Source organism: Cinclus cinclus, chromosome 21, assembly GCF_963662255.1.
Source record: "Cinclus cinclus chromosome 21, bCinCin1.1, whole genome shotgun sequence".
Taxonomy (NCBI): Eukaryota; Metazoa; Chordata; class Aves; order Passeriformes; family Cinclidae; genus Cinclus; species Cinclus cinclus.
In genome coordinates, this window is record NC_085066.1 from 3,884,750 (window position 1) to 3,904,888 (window position 20,139).

Sequence of the window (20,139 nt, forward strand, 5' to 3'; positions counted from 1 at the left end):
ACCCATTAAAGCCTACTAAAGGTCAAAACCTCTTACAGTTCCTGTCATGGTAGGCAACACACTACCATAATTTTATATTTCAAGCAATTTTATTGTCAATGACAGCAGTTACAAATGGGCAAGAAAATATTTTCCTTAGCAGTATACCAGGCAGTTTACTCCACAGAAATTATCTCTGCTCCCAGAAGTGACTAATATTTCAAGATTTTTATTAAGAGCTCTGTGGGTTTTATTTATTTATTTATTATGTTTTCAAAGCACACACAATTCAATGATTGTGTGTGCACAGCCAATTCACTTGCTTGTGTGAGGCTCACCCCAAGCGTCAGCTGAGCTTGGAAATTGTTTCTGCTTTTCTTTACTTCTACTTAAAAAAAAAAAAAAAAATATCAGAACAAGAAATGGGTTTGCTTCAGCTCCAGAATTACCATCTGCAGTGGACCAAGAAAAGAGGGACACTGCATGAATCCCTGTTAATCTCAGTTGCCTTAACAATAAATAACAGGTCAGGTATCTCCAGGTCAGATGGCAGCTGGAGACATTTGCAAAGGAGCCCATCCTCTCTGTGCATACCTGTATGGGAAGGCACAGAAGCTCCTGTGAGGCAGGGGATCCCCAGCTCCAGTGAAGCTGTTCCCCAACAGGGACACACACATGGATTTTTATGCTTGTCTTATGCTTAGGCAGTAAGAAGCTTCCAGAACCAGCATTTTTTTAATACACAGTACTTTATTGCTTAAGGAGAATGCTACAGCACTATTTTTGCCTTGTTGATCTTCCTGTTGATGGAGGCAGAGATGAGTCATTAGCTACTGTGGCTTCCCTTTGTTCACATCCAGGCAGGTGTGCAGAGCCAAAGCAGGATTCCCAAACAGCACTTAGAAAGAAAATCTGCCACCAGCAGAGTCCTCTGGAAAAGACTAGCTATCATTTAAGACATTATCTAGCATTATTTAAGTAAAATAAACTCCCACATCATCATCATCATCCTAAGCCATTTCAAGGCTGCTCAGTTCCCACCATTACAAATCCTATTGTTCATTGTAATGAAAGCTTTGCTTGGACATTCACTCCTCCTCACTCTGATTTTGATTTTTTTTTTTTTAATTTAGTTTAGGAATAAAAGTAAAAGGATCCTAAAATAGACTCAGGTATATAACATACGCCTTGAAGGAATTTTGGCATGGGATGGATGGACATTTGCCTCTGGCCTGACCTACTTTTTAAGCATCTGAGCACAAAAAATCTCCTTCTAAATATTCCCTGTAGAGTGCTTCTTTTGTCTGTTAATACCCCAGTGATTTCCCCTGCCCCCCAGAGACTTTCTTTTGCTCTTTGAGATCCCAGCTGAACTCGGTTATCTTGGGTCTGGCCACTTGAAGGTGTTGGGTCACAAAGGAGTAACTCAGAGTGGAGCTGCCACTGTGCCATGCAAACACTGAGTGCTCAGGTGTCAGCCTTGCAGGCAAAGCAGGTGTGAGACAGGCTGGGACTCAAAGGTGTTCTTACTCAGTGAGCACACAAACCTCACACCTACACTATAAAATTTACCTTAGATGATGTTTTAAATGCATTTCTCATTGTACAACCCATAATTTTTAACCAACATTAGGCCGATGGAAAGGAAAGTGCATTAATTGGGTACTCTTTAGAAATGCAAAACTGTGGGCAGAAAGGAGGGAAGAAAATGAAGTAAACACCAGCAGCAGCATGTGTTGTACTTTCATCCAAACAAAGGGGAAAAGAAGGATTCATTAAGCAAGAAATGAGTCTTGAAATGGCACAGAAGAAAAGTCTCCTGCTGGGGCTGAGAAGTGGGACTGTAAAGAGAGATGAGAGGGAAGGAGAGGTGGCAGCAGCCTCTGTCTCACAAAACAGGAAAAGGAGAACCACTCCTGATAGCTTAAGGCTTACTTAGCAAAGAGAGTGAAAACAGCTAAGGGTGACTTTGATGACAATCATTTTAGTGCTCCATTCCCTTATTTTACTTTTTTTTTTTTTTGAATTTGTCTCCTTTGTGAGTGTTAAGAAAGTCTGCAATAATGATCCCTAACCTCTGGTACTGCTGTAACCATTCTCTGGCAGAGTCCCTTGCTTTGTTTCCAGTTCTCATTACAAGCAATTTGTAAGAAGCAGATATATCATTCTGTAGTTATAAATCATGTAACACAATGAGATCCTGTACCAGATGTGGCATTAAGATGACAGTACAAGCAAGCACATAACAGCTATAAAATTAAAAATACAAAAAAAAAATAGTTTTAAAAGTTTGAGGTTTTTTATTAAATAGTTTTTTTGGGGTTTTTTTATTTTCAATTTTGAATTTCGGTGCTGGAAAAGGGAAGGTGAGGTACAGGAGCAGAGGTTGCTTGTGTCCTCCCTTGTTATCATTCTGTGTATCAAGACTGCACACCAAGACAACAGCAGTAGGTGCTATCAGAGAAGCCAGGCACTTAAATGTAGTTACATTAATCATGAACTTGAATTAATGCAATTTATAATTTATATTACAGTGTACCATGGGTCTCTTGCCAGTTCTAATTTAAGAAAAAGTGCAAGATACTGCTGGAACAGACCATTCAAGGAAAGAAGGATTTCTGCAAGAGGGAGGTGGTCCCAGGCAGTGCTTGTATTTACATGGTCTTCTGCAGATTGAATGCCTTCATTTTTATTTTTTTTAAAATCATTCAACCAAAAGGCACCCACACTTTCAATCATGTGATGCTGAACCACTACTCCTCTGCCATAAGTGGAGACTGGAAGAAACTGAGGAGTCCTTTAAATAATCATTCAGGTTTGCCACCAGGATGTCTGTCAGGAGCAAGACTGGGTGAAAACACAGAGAGGACCAGGAGGTGCTGGAAAAAAGTGTACGGTACCCTCGAGATGAAGGAAAAGCCTCAGCCAAACCAAAACCACAAAGCAAGCCCAAGGCAGGGGCACATTTCTGAGTTTCCTTTTCATTGACTCTTGAAGTGTTCTCAGAGCGTGGCTGCTGCTGTCTGCCTGCAGAGGACAAAACAGGAGCATTCCTGCCCACCTCATCCGTCCCTTCAAATGCTCACCTGATCTAGGCCTTTCTCACTGTGCTCCTTTGCAGTGTGAGTGTGGGGAAAGCTTGAATCCAGAAGGCACTCAGGCCCTTCCTGCAGAGCTGTAGCTGTAGCACTAATTAAAAACACAAACAGAAACAAGAGCCAGCCAGCAGAGCCTCTGCAGCCAAGACTGCACGGACATTACGTGGGGGGAAAAAAAAGAGAAGAAAACCATCAGTCCATCCTTTAGCCTCCACTGAACAATCCTAGAGTGGTTTAGGAACTCCAAGACCGTTTCGGTGTAAGCTGCAATTAAAATACCCAGAGCAAAAGTAATTAGTGTTTCACCCAGAGAGGTCCTGCTGCCCCAGCTGCAGGATGGGCAGAGCCATGGCTTGTGGCAAAAAAAAATCTCACTCCCCTTTAGTTTGTTTGCCTCGTCACATCTCCTCACAAAAGGCAGCACTGATTGCAACACTAAGTTTCATCAACAGGTCAGAGCTACCACTAAAAAAAGAGCTAGCCGTTTTTTTTTTTGAACTGAATGGAGGGTTGATTTTGCAAGGATCAGCAAAGCCTGCAATAGTTACCCTAAGAGTGGCTGTGGTCTGTACTGAAAGGGTTGCTGAGTTCTTCCCGAAGAAGAACGAGCTCTCACATGGAAACCAGCAGGCACAAACTGCAGGGCATGGAGTAGAATATTAACAGAGCTCCCAGAGGGCAAAAAAAAATCACAGAACTCTCTTTTGGTGGTAAACCTGAAACTACACGGTGGCTTTTTCAGGATCAGGCACAGAGCACTAACCACTGACATACAGCACTGAATTGTTTTTGTAAATTAGATCATCTTGTAAGAAATGATTCACCTTGAGGGGGTCAGAATTTAATACACTACAAGGAATGTATGTGTCTTTCCTTCGCTTTCTTTTCGGTCACTTGACAACTCAAAACTATGGAGGAACAAAATGCTTTTCATATCATCCATTACTTACAGTTAACCCACAACCTGCCTGATTACTTTCAGGACAGCAGTGGAACTGCACCTAGAATTTCTGAAAACTGCAGAAAAGGTGTTCTGCTGATTGGTTTGAATTTTGCAGCCATCATGAAGTTTAAATTAACCGTGGGACACTGAGTCTGTTAAAGCATAAAGGAAAATAAAAAGCAGTGCTTTTCTTGTAGGTAATTATTTGGCTAATCTATTTCCTGGTACAACAAAGTGAGTAAACCATCATCTGATCTCCATGCTTCTACAAGTTTTTAATCATTTCTCCCCATCAAAACACTGTATGCCAGAAGATGCATTGCAATATGCACAGTGCCCCAGAATCATTAACTAAAAACTGTATTTTTTCCTATCTCCAAGATCTAATTATTGTGTCCATTCTTACCTTACTGATGAACAGAAAAATAAAGTATTTTCTTTTGCAATAGTGTTGGCCAAACAGCCAAAACATGATAGATCCTGCTGTGTAAAGCAAAGCTTAAAATAAAGCAAAAACAAGTTCTGGTAACTTGGATGCAGGAATTTTCATGATTTAAAAAAAAAAAACACCCAAGTTGGACTGAAATATATGATTAGAGTTTTAGTTAAAAGGATGAACCACACAGCTGTACAAATGCATGCCAGGGAAAGGAATATGCAGGATGTATGAAGCAAACAATGTTTCTTCCTGTCCCTCACTCCTCCCTCCTGCTTTGCATTGGTTTTCTAATTTTTTTCCCCCATCACTGAAGTGACAATCTAGATTTGGAAAACAGTAATAAATGAGCAATGTGCAGATGGAAAAAAAAAAAAAATCTTGCATGGAAATTTAATTTTAGTGACTTATCAGGTCGTCTGGTTGATCTGGATGTTGAAAAGGACAAAAATGAGAAGGCTGCAATAATTCAAAATCAGAAAAAAAAAAATAAAATAACTGGGGATAAATACTAAGTTTCTTATCTGAGGAAGGGTTGCCACTGTGTAAGGCTCCTCCTGCAGTAAAGAACAGGCTCCTCATGGAATCAGCAGTGCCAGTGCATGGGGTTAATATTCTGTTTGCAGGCTTGTGGTGGCACAGATGGGGTATCTACTCCTCTACTGTAATTGTGTTTGCTCCAAAAACACTTCTTCAGGGGGAAAAAAAAAAAAAAAGTCAATTACTTAATCAAACATTATTACAGAATCAAATTTCCCAAACATGAAAACAGAAAAAGTTACACAGAATCTCTTCTGTTGTAATTACTATGACAGGGACATAGTGATATGTCTTTTTTTTTTGGTTTTTTTCTTTTTTTTGGTAATGAGAAAACAGAAAACTCATTGGCAACAAAACTGGATTTTGCAGAATTAATACTTTACTCAAAAAATCCTCATCTAGCCTGCCAGTACAAGTTTTGAGCTAAAGAATGCCAAAGTACTCTGTTAACACTGATACCCATCAAGAAGCCAAGTGCTAGGATCAAATTTTACAGGTAAAATTAAAAAGTGGAAGGAAAACAAATGTTTTTTTTCTTTCATCCGGGAAACAGCGTGCGAAGTTTCTCCCTAAATATACTGAAATATTCCTAAAGAACAGAACTTACCTATTTAACTTGAAAATACACTCTGTGGAGTGGAATAAAGACTCCCAAAGCAGGCTGCCCTTGGTCACATCCCTTATCCCAGGGGAGTGGGATCCTCACTCTGGCTCCTTCCCCCATGGCCCAGAGGGCTCCTGGCCTCTTGCACCTCTGCTTTTCTCTTCACAGAACAGCAGAAGGCTTTTTGTTTGTTTGCATTATTTAAAGGAGTTCAGAAAGGAAGCATCAAGTCCATCACAAGGCTCCCAGCAGTGCTAAGCTGTAATTAATAGACTGCTGATGACCCTTATTGGCATCAATGCCAGCATTAAGTGCTTACAACTTCAAAGGAAGATTTTTTTCCGCTAAAAAAAAAAAAAAAGACTCCAAAAAACCCCGAAGAACCACCAATCTAACCACAAAGGATCATTAAATAATGCAATCTTAATGGAAAAATCCAAACCAACTTAAATACAGTGATAGAGCAAAGTGTATTTGGCAGAGGAGGGGCTCATTTCATGGTTGTATGTCCATTACAAAAACACCTGAACATTTGTTTGTGTTCCCTTAATATTTAAAAAGGCTACAAAGATGAGTGTGTTCTCCTGGGGAAAAAAAAAAAAGAAATATAGGAAGATATACCAAGTTACATTTTGGGAAAGCAATAACAGTTAAGAAAGGACTGCACAAGACAGATTCAAATACAAATGTTTAAATTTCTTCCATGCTTGGGTAGTTAACTGCCTGCCCACAAGGACACACCAAGATGTAGCTCTCTAACATGAGAAACATGATTAAGTAAGAGGAAAAAAAATAAAAATAAAATGTCTTCATTCCAGAATATTCAGCTGCAAAAATACCTGCCTCCATTATATTAAAGAAAATAAATCATTTAGCCTCATAGAAAACAAAAACATAAAGAAAAGAAATACTGAAATATGTCGCCAAAAACTTATTTTCACTTGCAAGGAATGAAAAAAAAAAAAAAAAAAAAAAAAAAAAAGACAACTGCAAGTGCCTCCCTGTGTCCCAGAGCTCCATCCAAGGGCACGTGCTGGGCTCACCCTGTCCCCAGGAGGGAGGAGCAGCTGGAGGCAGGATGCTCTGCACCTGAATCCTGCATCCTGAATCCTAAATCTGCACCTGAATCCTGCATCCTGCATCCTAAATCATGAATTCTGCATCCTGCACCCTGGATTCTGCACCTGAATCCTGCATGCTAAATCCTAAATCCTGAATTCTGCATCCTAAATACTGAATCTGAATCCTGAATTCTGTGTCCTGCATCTGAATCCTGCATCCTGAATTCTGCATCCTAAATCCTGCATCCTGCATCCTGCATCCTGAATCCTGCATCCTGCATCCTGCATCCTGAATCCTGCATCCTGCATCTGAATCCTGCATCCTGAATTCTGCATCCTAAATCCTGAATTCTGCATCCTGCATCCTGGATTCTGCACCAGAATCCTGAATCCTGCATCCTGAATTCTGCATCTGAATCCTGCATCCTAAATCCTGCATCCTGCATCCTGAATTCTGCATCCTAAATCCTGAATCCTGCATCCTGCACCCTGGATTCTGCACCTGAATCCTGCACCCTGGATTCTGCACCTGAATCCTGCATGCTAAATCCTAAATCCTGAATTCTGCATCCTAAATACTGAATCTGAATCCTGAATTCTGCATCCTGCCTCTGAATCCTGCATCCTGAATTCTGTATCCTGCATCCTGAATTCTGCACCTGAATCCTGCATCCTAAATCCTGAATTCTGCATCCTGCATCCTGAATCTGAATCCTGAATTCTGCATCCTGCATCTGAATCCCGCCTCCTGCATCCTAAATCCTGCATCCTGAATCCTGCATCCTGCATCCTGAATTCTGCATCCTAAATCCTAAATCCTGAATCCTGAATTCTGCATCCTAAATCCTGAATTCTGCATCCTAAATCCTGGATTCTGCACCAGAATCCTGAATCCTGCATCCTGAATTCTGCATCTGAATCCTGCATCCTGCATCCTGCATCCTGCATCCTGAATCCTGCATCCTGCATCCTGCATCCTGCATCCTGAATCCTGCATCCTGAATTCTGCATCCTAAATCCTAAATCCTGAATCCTGAATTCTGCATCCTAAATCCTGAATTCTGCATCCTAAATCCTGGATTCTGCACCAGAATCCTGAATCCTGCATCCTGCATCCTGAATTCTGCACCTGAATCCTGAATCCTTCATCCTAAATCCTGCATCCTGCATCTGAATCCTGCATCCTGAATTCTGCATCCTGAATTCTGCATCCTGAATTCTGCATTCTGCACCCCGAATCCTGCATCCTGAATCCTGCATCCTTCCTCACAGCCCCTGCAGAAATGCACCCAGCCCTCAGTCCTGCAAGGTGTGCTTGGCTCCAAGGCAGCTGGACAGGCACTTCCCTGATCCAGCAGAGATATTTTTTGGAATCTCTTCTTCGTGAACATGCCTGAAATCTGACACACAATGCATCGCTTTTTGTTCACAAAGCAAATCTTCAGAAAATTCTTGGAACTCTTCAGTTTTTATCCTGTAATACAACAAAGCTCTGGACACACTACCCTAGAAGACAACAGGTTTTTTTGAGAATCATTATTTCTACCTTTCAAAAATTGCATACAACATGTTGCCTCTGCCCCAGCCCCATACCCACAGCTTCAGGGGAAACTAACCTGCAAGAAGCAGGTTAAAAATTACAGCATAAAAGACTGCTGGCCCTCAGTGAAGAGTTCATTTCTATCACAGTACAACTGTCCCAGTACTTGTGCAAACAGAGACAAACTCCTGGGCTATGCCAGATGCACTGCAGTGCACCCTCTGCAGGTGCCAGCCAAGCAGAAGAGATGGGGTTTTCCTATTTCAGAGGGAATAACTCTGCAATGAGAGCTTCTAAAAAAAGCTCTAATGATGACTACAAGGATTTTTAAATTGCAGGCTCAAACCACTGCTAACATCCAATTATCTTTGTGGGAATAGTGGCATCCCAAACGTGCTATATTGATCTTAATTTGCACCTTACATGCCTTGTAACTCATAGGAGGTATAGATCTAGTAAAAGGATGGGGGTTATATTATCATTATATATAATCACACCTTTCCACTTCCAAACTTTTTGTTCTCCACCCCTATCCCACACAATATTCATTCAAACACACGAAAATTATTCAAGTTTGGACTTTTAACCGACTGGAGATGGATATTCTCTAATATGAATAGAGATTATCTCCATCTTAATTGGCACTGATGTCAAAAAAGTGCACAAAGAAAAAGATGCAAGGAGAAGAGAAAAATGTAGACAGGGGAAATCTGTGTCTGGAATAGGGAAAGGGGACAAGTAACAATTTAGTCTTCCTGCATAAAACTCGTGCACTATTCCCTGTGTACAATTTTAAATACACTTGTAGAGCACAGAGATCATTTTCATCCAGAGAGAAACAGTTTGAGAAACGACCTCAGATTCTGTGGGGGAAAATTCCTGCTTACAATTTACTTAATTGATTGTATTTTCATCTGTAGATGCAAACACATTCGGGCTATTTATTTTTTCATCCCAGCTTTCGCTGTTATTGCTGATGTTTGGTATTTGGAAGAGTCCTCCTGGGAGGGCAAAGAACACCAGGCTCGATTGTGCTGCCATGGTGTTAGATGGTTGATCAGAAGTTCTGGGATGCAGACTTTCAAATCCTGCAGTGACAAAAGTCTCTGGAGGAATGACTGGCACAGGGGACCGAGCTGTGAGGTCCAGATTTCCTCACCAGGACATCACAGCTCACCCAGCCCAGGTCACTCGGAGCCTCAGGCTGAATGCTCAGCCACATTTATCAAACCCACAGCAAGTCGAGGAGCACAGGTAGGGGTTCTCAGCACTTCAGAGGTGCAGGAAATGCTGCACAGAGTCACACGGGTGTTTTTTAAAGCCCTGGCAAGGCTCTCAAATCCCACATTCTGTTTAGTCCGTCATTACCAAATAGCAATTCCCTCATTGCTATATTAAATAATAGCAGTTCTGCCTTAGTTGCTTGCCTCTCTGTACTGAGCTCAGAACATTGCTGCTTTGAAAGACACCAGCATTTTATTTTGTTAGGGGTGTTTTTTTTTTTCTTTGTCCAAGCTTTCAAAGCAAAGAAGAGAGTTCATTTTTCTCCATTACCACTGACTGCTTGCAAGTTGCTGTTCCTGCAGTATTTCCTAAAGGCTACAGAAAAGCTCTCCAAACAATACTGTAAAAGCTAAGAACAGGAAAACACTAAAAGAGGCAGTGAACTCCTTCAAGTCCTAGGAAATAAAACAGAGTTTACCCTAGTCCTGTGCTTTCTTTCTGGACTGCTCAGGAGGTGCTTGTACTATCTCCAAGTGGGTGTTCAGAAGCTGTTAAGACAAAACAAATCAAAGCACAGCCAGCACCTGACAGCACAGGGCCCTCCAGTCAATGGAGGAAACCCACATAGTAAATCTGGTTTAAATCCTGGACATTTTGTGTGCTAGCAACATTTGAATGGATGGAAAGAAAATCTTGTACAACAGAACTGAGGTACAGGAGCCATCAGGAACGTTTTCTCTGCCAAGCCCTCTCAGGGCTTAGGTGGAGTGATAACAGACTGCACAATTAGGATTAAACATGGCTTTTCAGAAAAGCTGGGATGAACTCAGGGTTAGGCTGAGCTTTCATCCATTTGATCATATAGAAACCACTCTTGGGTGCTGGGAACACTGAAACCAAAGTGGCTGCACAGGCTTGCAACTGTCCTTGGGTAGTGGGAAACTCTTTGTGCTAAGCACTTCTCCTTACCTGCCCATTATTTTATTTATGTCCATTATTTTTCTAGAGAGAAAAATTAGAAAGGTGTGATAGAAGGGGAAAAAAAAAAAAAACAAAAAAAAAACAAGCAAAATCCAAAGAGAGATTACTAGTTCCTCTCACCTCTACTGAACTGCTGGAAAACTTCTGCCATTGATGTAGAAAGTCTCAGGACAAAATCAGAGCGTTCAGCAGTAGCACCTGCACATGTCTCCAGCAATTTTATTAAAACTACTCAAAAGAACTCCATCTGGTATAAAGTTCTTGAAAACAGAGTAAATCAGAGTGAGCCTGTGCTGCAGCACATGCTGCCTGCCACCTTTCACACACAGAATATGGGAAGAGGTATCTTTTGTCTTCATAGCACTAATAGAAGCCAGCACAAAAAACACATTCCAGGAGAATTAAACTCAACGCTTTATCTCAGGAATCAACAGCTTTATTTTCCAGTAACATTACTGACAATTTTTACTTTGGCCAAACAAGCATCCATACAGTTGTTTGTTTTTTTTTTCTGCTTGAAAATTGTAATTTTTTTTTTTTTTGACTTCTTAGCAGGGAGACTAGACTTGTGAATGTCAAACAGAGGAAGAGGATGGCTTCCTGTGTTTCACCAAACACATCCACAGAGCCACGTGCAGACACAGACACACAGAACCCCTGCAGGAAAGATGCAGAGGCAGCACCTGCCACGCTCCATCAGAGGCTGGTGCAGTGCCCACCATCTCCTGCCCAAAGCCATGAGAAAACAAGAATTACCCTGAGAAACACTGGAAAAAGGTTCCTGCTAAGTCTCACACCTGACCTCGGCTTCAAAATCAATTTTTCATCAGAGCTAAATAGAGGAACAAGGACTGCAGCATTCAGGTTCTCATCATTTCAAAGTGATTTGAAATCATTTCACAGCACTAAAAAGTTAATAAATACAAATCCTAAGTGAGGTCAAGTGGGGAAGACACTGTCCATAACTTCTCTTTTCCTGGCATCCATCAGTAATGTGCTGCTGTGTGAATGAATGTAACACCTGAAGAGTCAGTTCCAGCTGTACTTTAACTAAAACTCAGAATAAACAGCTACAGGATGCAATGAAGTTACCTGCTAAATTCTTATCTAATATATGTATCTTTCCCCCAGCTTCTCACAGATTGCTGTTGCTTCTGAGGTGCACATCTTCACAGCTCTCCAAAATAAATCTAGCACTCACACTGACAGTGTAAATTATGGGCTAAATAAAAATACCAGGGAAACAGAGAGACAGAAATGTTTCAGGGACTAGTGCTAAAGAAAAACAAATAATTATTCTATCTCATACAGGTATAAAATATATAGTAGCTTATCTGTGTTCACCCTGAGCAGAATAACAGGAAAAAGGGAGATTCAATTAGAATGAAAGGCAATCAATCCAGATACACAGCCATATGATTTCACCAGATAAAAATAAAAAAAAACAAAACAAAAAACAACAAGGAGCAAAAAAGAGAAAAGGTACAGAACATTTCCCAGCTAAGTGGCCTATGTAGGAATTTTCTGTGCAGTTATTATATACCTTTACACTACCATTACATGTCTCTTCAGGGGAGTCAAGATGCATCACCTTTCCTTTGAATTAAATAGATTTAACCCCTCTGCAGATCAGGATGTTGCCCTGGGATGCATTGCCTCTCTCATTCTGTGGAAGCACTGCTTTTATCTCACCAAAGACACACAGCTCGAAGGTAAAGTGATGCAGTGTGCTGATAGAAACCTAAATACTGATGCTTAAAGCTAACACACAGAAACCTTTCATTTACATTAAACGTCTTCTTTTTTTATGCAGAGCATTGAAATAAAATCATAGCTCATTTCAGAACTGTGCCTGCACTAATTTAAGTAGTCATAGCTTGTTTCAGAACTGTGCCTGCACTAAAATAAAGTTTACCAAAGAGGATGTCAAGTTTCTTTTGTACATCTGTTGTAACAAATGTTTCCCACTAAGTTATATCTTAAGTACACCACAGAATTTGTGTGAAAAATTAAACTGGTAAGAAGGAAATTATACATTTCCATTTTTAATCATATTATTCGTTATCATTCATCACTCCCCGTTCCTCTTCACAATTAAGCTGTTCCAAATTTATCTTTCTCCCCACCTCAGAATTTTTGACTGTAAAATCTCTATGGTAAGATTTGTTTCCAAGAAAACAGTGCATTTTGCCTTCCAAAATCTGCAATTGAGGACAACTGAACTGCAATCTCCTAACCCATCTGCAGGAACTCTTATTTCATTATTCCATCTGAAACTGAAGTAGCGAGCAGATTTCTCTTACCTGTTTGTGAGCGTGATCATAAGAGTTAATGTGATTGTCAAACTCCTGGTGTTTATAGTACTGCTTGTCACAGAGCTCACAGTAGAAGTTGGCTTTAAGATCTTCCAGAGCTTTTGCTATCGTGTTTTTCTTCTCAGCATAATCCTGGAGGGGGGCAGGAAAAAGTGATTTTAGTTTTGCCTTTGATGCAGAGAATGGATTTGGTGCTGTGCACTTAATCATATTTGTAAACATTTACACACACGTGTAACTAAAAGCCTTCCCATATTTGCTGTGTTACACTGCACAGATTTACTGGATCTGCTGTGAGGCTGAAGATTTGCACACTTCAGTTTGCTATACAGTTGCCAACTCCCCTTCAGGGCTCTGTCAGAGGCTAGAAGGATTTCCCTGGGTTCTATTTAAATACAAATATTTATCATGCTGAAGGCTATTTTCAAGTTAATTTAGACCCAAGCCTCTCTCCTCAGTAATATACCCAAGCACAATAAGCACGAAGATACAAATGGCAATAATTTAGTTACAGGGCTTTTAGAAGAAAGTTTGCTTACTAAAAAAAATACAAACAAAAGCAAAACAAACAAACAAAACAACCCCAACAAACCACCACCACCAACAACAAAAAAAATAACCCAAAACGACAAAAAAAAAATTAAAGAAACTATTAGGTCCTTCTTGAATGCCTGTACATATGAAACATGAGAACCATTTTCATAGATGAGATGTAATTAATATCTTCATCACTTTGTGCTCATCACCCTGTATTAGGACACACACACCTCTGCTTTTAGCCAGTGCATCACATACAGCTCTGCTGATCATTTAGGAGAAAATTACATACAAGATTTTTTAATTCCCTAAATGCACTGAAGGTAACGTGGCCTGCTGTGAAAATGGTCTGTCAGGTCAGATTAGTGCAACACCAGTTAAACACTGAGCATGTACAACCTCAGTGCCACGGGTCCTGCTTTATGACACGTCTGTCATAAACTCAGGATACATAAACTCAGGGATACAACTCAGGCCCAAATCCCAAATATCGTTTAACAAAATAAACCCCTCGGATTGGTTTCGCAGAGCTTCTTCACTGTGAGTTCTTTGCTTCAGGTAGGTTAAGATAAAAGATAATATTGTAATCATAACATCCAAAGCTGAGTTCATCTTGGGGAAAAGACTCTATTTGCTTGCAGTTTTCACAGCTGGCAACTCATATTCTTCCAATGTATTTTGGGGTCTTTTAAATGGAAAATTTGTGTTTATCAGATTGGATTATTTTCATAACAATGCTGTTTATTCTCAAGAGAGAGGAACAGTAGTCATAAAATTAAAATTATATCCAGAAAGTACTTATTATTTAAAGTAGCACTTTAACTATAATTCAGCATGATTGGACTGCTAGCAAACACTGTTGATTCATACCCAAACTGAAATACTCCCTCACCAAAATTTTGTCCATTAATAGAATTGCACAAGTCACTTCAGAGTGGTGTTTTGAATATTGGCTGACACATGACAAATTCACACATTCTTAACACTTTTCTACAGTGATGTTTCATAAAATCTGTTCCATTTAAATCCAAAGTGAGTTAGCATTTTATTTCAAGAAATAGCAGTACTTTACACTTGAAAATACATTTATGTACCATGGTAATTTCACCTGGAAACTCTGCACTTAGCTCTTGGTATCAGCTAGTAAAAACCACAGGTTTTTAAACCACTTCAGGTATTACCAGGATAATATGTATGGAAAGCAGTGGGAATGACATGAAGACCCCATGGAGTTACACTACCTTGAAATAATTACAAGGCAATTGTTGTAGTCTAAAAAGGGAGGACACCTAATTTAGGTTTATTAAAACATGAAAAAGAAAATCTGAATTTGGGGGAATTATTGGAACTCTGGAATACTACTAAACATTGTACATATATATATATATGTATAAACATATATACCTGAGGAGAGTCAATGAGATGGATCCTAAGACAAGAGCAGTGAATTGAATAATAATTTTTCATGAAGATCTTACACCATGCTCTTGTTTAACCCTCGAGCAAACTTCTGTAAGTCTTACTAATGTAGCCTTACTAAAGGTTTACTAATGACTAATGTTGTGAAATACCTTGAATAAAGTGATGTAACTTCACTGGTGGTGTCCTTGACATAAAGCACCATTTTTGAAAAAATATACTTTCCTCATAGCCAAGCCTAACCTGAATGCAATTACATTTGGCATGCCAATGCATATTAATGAGGCAGGGACACTGGAACTCCATAGAAAACTTTACTGCAAAGGGTCTAGGGGTTCCTAGCACTAAATTCCTTCAAGTTCCTTCAGGTTTGTTTTTTTTTTGAGGGGGGGCACAGGGTCAAATTTACACTACGACAGTACATCAGAGTTTCAGAGGTAAGTAAAGAATGGCAACACATTAAATTAAATGCAAGCAGATGGGATGGGATACAATAATGGGGCTCAATCCTGCATGGAGAAGGGACTTAGAAATGACAGGAACCAGAAGTATTTGACCTTGGGACACATGAATGGCTGTGCTGGCTCAACCTTTTAAACCTGTGCAAGATTTTGATCTGTAGGAGTAAGGAAAGTGACTTTTAACCAAGCACCATTCCCTTTGCTTTGCACCTGCATTCTGCTGGTTTCAGCTGCTGCATTTTGGGAAAGGCCACAAACATTTATCTTTTATTCCCTTTGTACCCCTGCCACCCCTTCTCTCAGGTATTTCTCTTGGAATGGCAGTTCTGGTTTATTCATTCATTCCTTACACCACTCATCCCCTCCTTTCCACAGTCTCCAAAAGAAAATCTGAGAACATGCTGCACCACACCACCATGCATGAATCCATTCATTGTCTCTTTTCTACCCTCTCCCTTTCAGAATATTCATTTAAATCATGATGCAGCACTAAAGTAACACTTTTATACAACTCTTTTATCATCCACATCCTTTGCTGCTGTACAATATTTTGCTGGCAGAGGTTTCTATGCAGTTACAGAACATCATCCAACTCTGAAAATTTCCCGTTTCTCCAGGGGCAGCAGTGGCTCAAGAGAAACCTCAAGACTTCAGCCTACTGTACTTCACCTTCACACACACAAAAATCCCCTTAAGAATAACCTTTAGGGACAGTGCTGAGGAGATTCTCTGTTCTTTGGGATTCCCTGGGCTAGGCTGGGACTGAGCCAACAGCTCTGCTGCTGGGAGTGAGCAAAGCCCAGTGCCAGTGGGAGTGAACAAAGCCCAGTGCCACTGGGAGTGAGCAAAGCCCAGTGCTACTGGGAGTGAGTGAAGCCCAGTGCTACTGGGAGTGAGCAAAGCCCAGTGCTACTGGGAGTGAGTGAAGCCCAGTGCTACTGGGAGTGAACAAAGCCCAGTGCTACTGGGAGTGAGCAAAGCCCAGTGCTGCTGGGAGTGAGCAAAGCCCAGTGCTACTGGGAGTGAGCAAAGCCCAGTGCCACTGGGAGTGAACAAAGCCCAGTGCCACTGGGAGTGAACAAAGCCCAGTGCCACTGGGAGTGAGCAAAGCCCAGTGCCACTGGGAGTGAACAAAGCCCAGTGCCACTGGGAGTGAGCAAAGCCCAGTGCCAGTGGGAGTGAGCAAAGCCCAGTGCCAGTGGGAGTGAGCAAAGCCCAGTGCTGCTGGGAGTGAGCAAAGCCCAGTGCTACTGGGAGTGAACAAAGCCCAGTGCCACTGGGAGTGAGCAAAGCCCAGTGCTACTGGGAGTGAACAAAGCCCAGTGCTACTGGGAGTGAACAAAGCCCAGTGCCAGTGGGAGTGAACAAAGCCCAGTTCTGCTGGGAGTGAACAAAAACCAGTGCCAGTGGGAGTGAACAAAACCCAGTGCCAGTGGGAGTGAACAAAACCCAGTTCTGCTGGGAGTGAACAAAAACCAGTGCCAGTGGGAGTGAACAAAACCCAGTGCCAGTGGGAGTGAACAAAGCCCAGTGCTACTGGGAGTGAACAAAGCCCAGTGCTACTGGGAGTGAGCAAAGCCCAGTGCTACTGGGAGTGAACAAAGCCCAGTGCTACTGGGAGTGAGCAAAGCCCAGTGCTACTGGGAGTGAACAAAGCCCAGTGCTACTGGGAGTGAACAAAGCCCAGTGCCACTGGGAGTGAACAAAGCCCAGTGCCAGTGGGAGTGAGCAAAGCCCAGTGCTACTGGGAGTGAGGAGAGGCTGATTTCCAGGGTGAGCAGACTGGAAACTGAACAGAGCTCCTGGTTCTCTGCCTTCTAGGCTCTAAGTAAATATTTTACTGTTTTGAAAGGAGTGCTGGCTTGGCAGAGGAGGCTTTCCCTAGCACTGGCCATATTGATGAGCGATAACTTCCCAAAAAAACAACAGTGCCCAAACCTTGAGAGCAATGGGCAATGGACTGCAGACAGAAAGAACCTGGAAACTTACTGCAGAGGAATATTCCTGGACTAAAGTAGCAGCCAAAAACTCATTTAAACTGGTTAAATATGATCAAGCTTAGTTTCATTTTCATCAAGATTTGCAAACCGTCCTGCAAGTTTTCAAGGAACCTTGAATGATGTTTCAGCCTGGTAATAAACTCAGAACTGAGCGTCACTTAGTTTCATTATTTTTTTCCTGAAAGGCTTATTATCTGAAAGCCTACAGCTATAATTCACTGTAGCTATTTTTCATAATTTATATGAAAGATCTCTAATAAGTGATCCCATCTATCAGCTAGCTTTATTTCTCTAAATCCATCTCCTCCATCCTCCAAAGCCTAAAGCCTGTGCAAATGCTCCTGCAAACATCTGATAAATTGGATTAAAAGCAGGCTTTATTCACAGAGGGGCTGTCACAAACCAGACTGGACTTTGTGCTTCTATTACAGGAGAGAGAGAGAGAGAAAGAAGGAAAACTACAGGAGTGCTGAACTCTTTACACAGATAACTCTGGAGAGCTCCCTGGAAGCCTCAGCCAAGGGGATATTTTTATGGAGTGCACTTCAGGCTCATACTTCTACTCTCTGCAGAACGGTCAAGTCAACAAAAAAAGAAAAGAAGCATGTGAAATTATAATACATTATATATTCCACGATGATTACTAGTGTGAATATTCTTACTTTAAAATAAATGTGAGCTCTTTTTTTTTTTTTTTTTTTTTTTTTTTTTTTTTTTTTTTTTTTTGCAGTAAGCTATTCTGAATTTACTGTGGACTTAAAAGGGTCAGGACTGCAGTCACTGCAAAGCAAAATGCATTACAGAATTAAACCCTTTCTTCAGGATAATTTACTGGTATAGTCATCCCAGAGAGGATTAGGCTGCTCTGGTCTGATCCTCTGGATTAGCACCCATTAGACCTGACAGATGGTCCACTGTAACCTTGTTTCACAAAAAAAAAATAAAATATCTAAGGCATTTTTTCCTGTTGCAATAACTAAAACAAGAAAGCAAAATTGTATTTTAGACATTTCAAAAAAAAAAAAATCCAACTAACACTCTTGCGTGTTCATATGAAAAAGGTTTAAAATATATTCTTACAAAAAAAAAAAAAAAGAGAGAAAAAGAAAGAAATCAGCCTCAACTTAAGAGCACACTTCTCTACAGTAATTAACTGTGACCTCCATAAGCACAATTAATAAAGGATTCCTTAATTTCTGGTATATTTGCTTTGTATTATAAAAGAGAGCACAAAGAAGCAGATTTTGTGGAATAAAATGTATAACTTACTAACATCTCCTCTGCTATCAGTTGTAGTATCACTTGGTATACAGAATTTTTTTAGTATCTTTGCATAGCACTTTTTCCCCCCATGTAAGCAGTCTGTACATCATCCACTGATGTACTTGAGGGAATAAATAAAAGATGGAATACATTAATAATATTAGTACAATCTAGTAACATATCTAATTATTTATAAGGTTCCTGTCCTTACCAAGATGGGGAGACCAAAGCAAAAGATAAACAGATCAAATTACTCACTGATCCTGACAAATTCATTTCCAAGCAGTGCAGAGGGACTTTCAGTAAGGAGACTGACAACTAACTGGGAAAATAATTACCAAGAAAATTGTGGTTTTGATTACCTTACCTGAAACTTTCCCATTAGTTGTAGGAGGCGACAGCAAATACAGTTCACAAGGCCACAAACACTATTTCCTTGATCCCTTCTGACATCCTCCTTTGGGTAAAGGTGCTTCCAGCAATGATCCCCCTGTTCCAGTGCACTGGATGGGGATGGGCCCAAGGAAGGAGTGGTACTCTATATTAACTGAACATCAGAGGCTGAAAAAAAAACCCACACTAGCTTTTTATTTTTTCCTCGAGACTACCTGCAGACACCCAGTTCCAACCAAAATTCTTATTACATACAGGAGAGCTGATCAGTATTCTGCTGGAAATGCATACTGGAAAATGCTATTGAAGACGTGCAAATTATTATAAAACTGGTTTCTCAGCTTCCCAATAAACACACAGACAGTGCTTGGTGTTTGGGTAAACACCCCAGCATTAGGATAAATAACACACTGAAATTAGAATGAAATAGCAAAATTTATTCCCATTAGTGCTGTTTGCTTCCTAAAGTCATCCTGATTTTGCAGCACCACACTTGCCAGCCATACACCTGCTAATGCAGACTGCTGAATCCCACACCCCCTGCACTAAATGGAGAGGGATAAATGGGAACAGGGCCAAAGCTGGACCCAGTGGAGACCAAAGCAATGCAGAGCAGTGTCCTGCAGTGGTGAGACTGAACTCACTGGAAAGGAAGCTGGCAATGAGGCAGCAATTTGTTATCAGGTTTGTCTGTCTCATTCACTTACTTAAAGTGCTCATAGTGTATAATTACTTTTAACTGGGACTCATAAAATCACTTGATTGTTTTCTTCTGCCATTAAAACTAACTGCTGGGCACAGGCCTGTAAAATTATTTATTTATTCTAGTGCTTTATACAACCTACTTTCAGGCAGAGCAGGCACTTTTTTTAAGTGACAGTGCTGGCCACACATTTTTTTTGCCTGGGAGGCTGTATTAAGAAGGAGCTCTTTATCAGTTCTTATGAAAAAAACACAGGTCTAGTTATATCGAAGAAAAATTCATCAACCACATCTCTACAACTAATCTTTTGACACAGTGGAACTGAAGGAGGCTTTGGTGTAGAAAGGAAAGTTGGTTTGGCTCTAGATATTATCTTCACTGAATGCTCATCACTGCTTAGCGATAAGCAAGGCAAGAAGTAGCCTGGTATTAATCTCCTTTACTCCTCTACATTACATAGTCCAGTCACTTACTTTAATTAGGGCAGGATTTTGATTTTAAAACATCCTGGGATTTAAAACATTTGGCTTTTAATTTCCTTACAGGAGGCATGTAGATGTCAGAAGATTTTCACAGCTACTTGACTTAAATCAATTGACAGGTGAGTGCCTAACATAATTAGACTGTGGGAAAATCAAGTTC

At 40.6% G+C, this 20,139-nt stretch overlaps 1 protein-coding gene across 1 annotated transcript in view; it reads right to left on the reverse strand.

Moving 5' to 3' along the window:
- Nucleotides 1-20,139, reverse strand: part of ZNF804A (zinc finger protein 804A) — a 149,476-nt gene that overhangs the window by 22,580 nt on the left and 106,757 nt on the right. Inside the window, exon 2 of the mRNA XM_062506718.1 lies at nt 12,710-12,853. Coding sequence (XP_062362702.1) covers nt 12,710-12,853 — 144 coding nt within the window. The remainder of the gene's footprint in view (nt 1-12,709; nt 12,854-20,139) is intronic.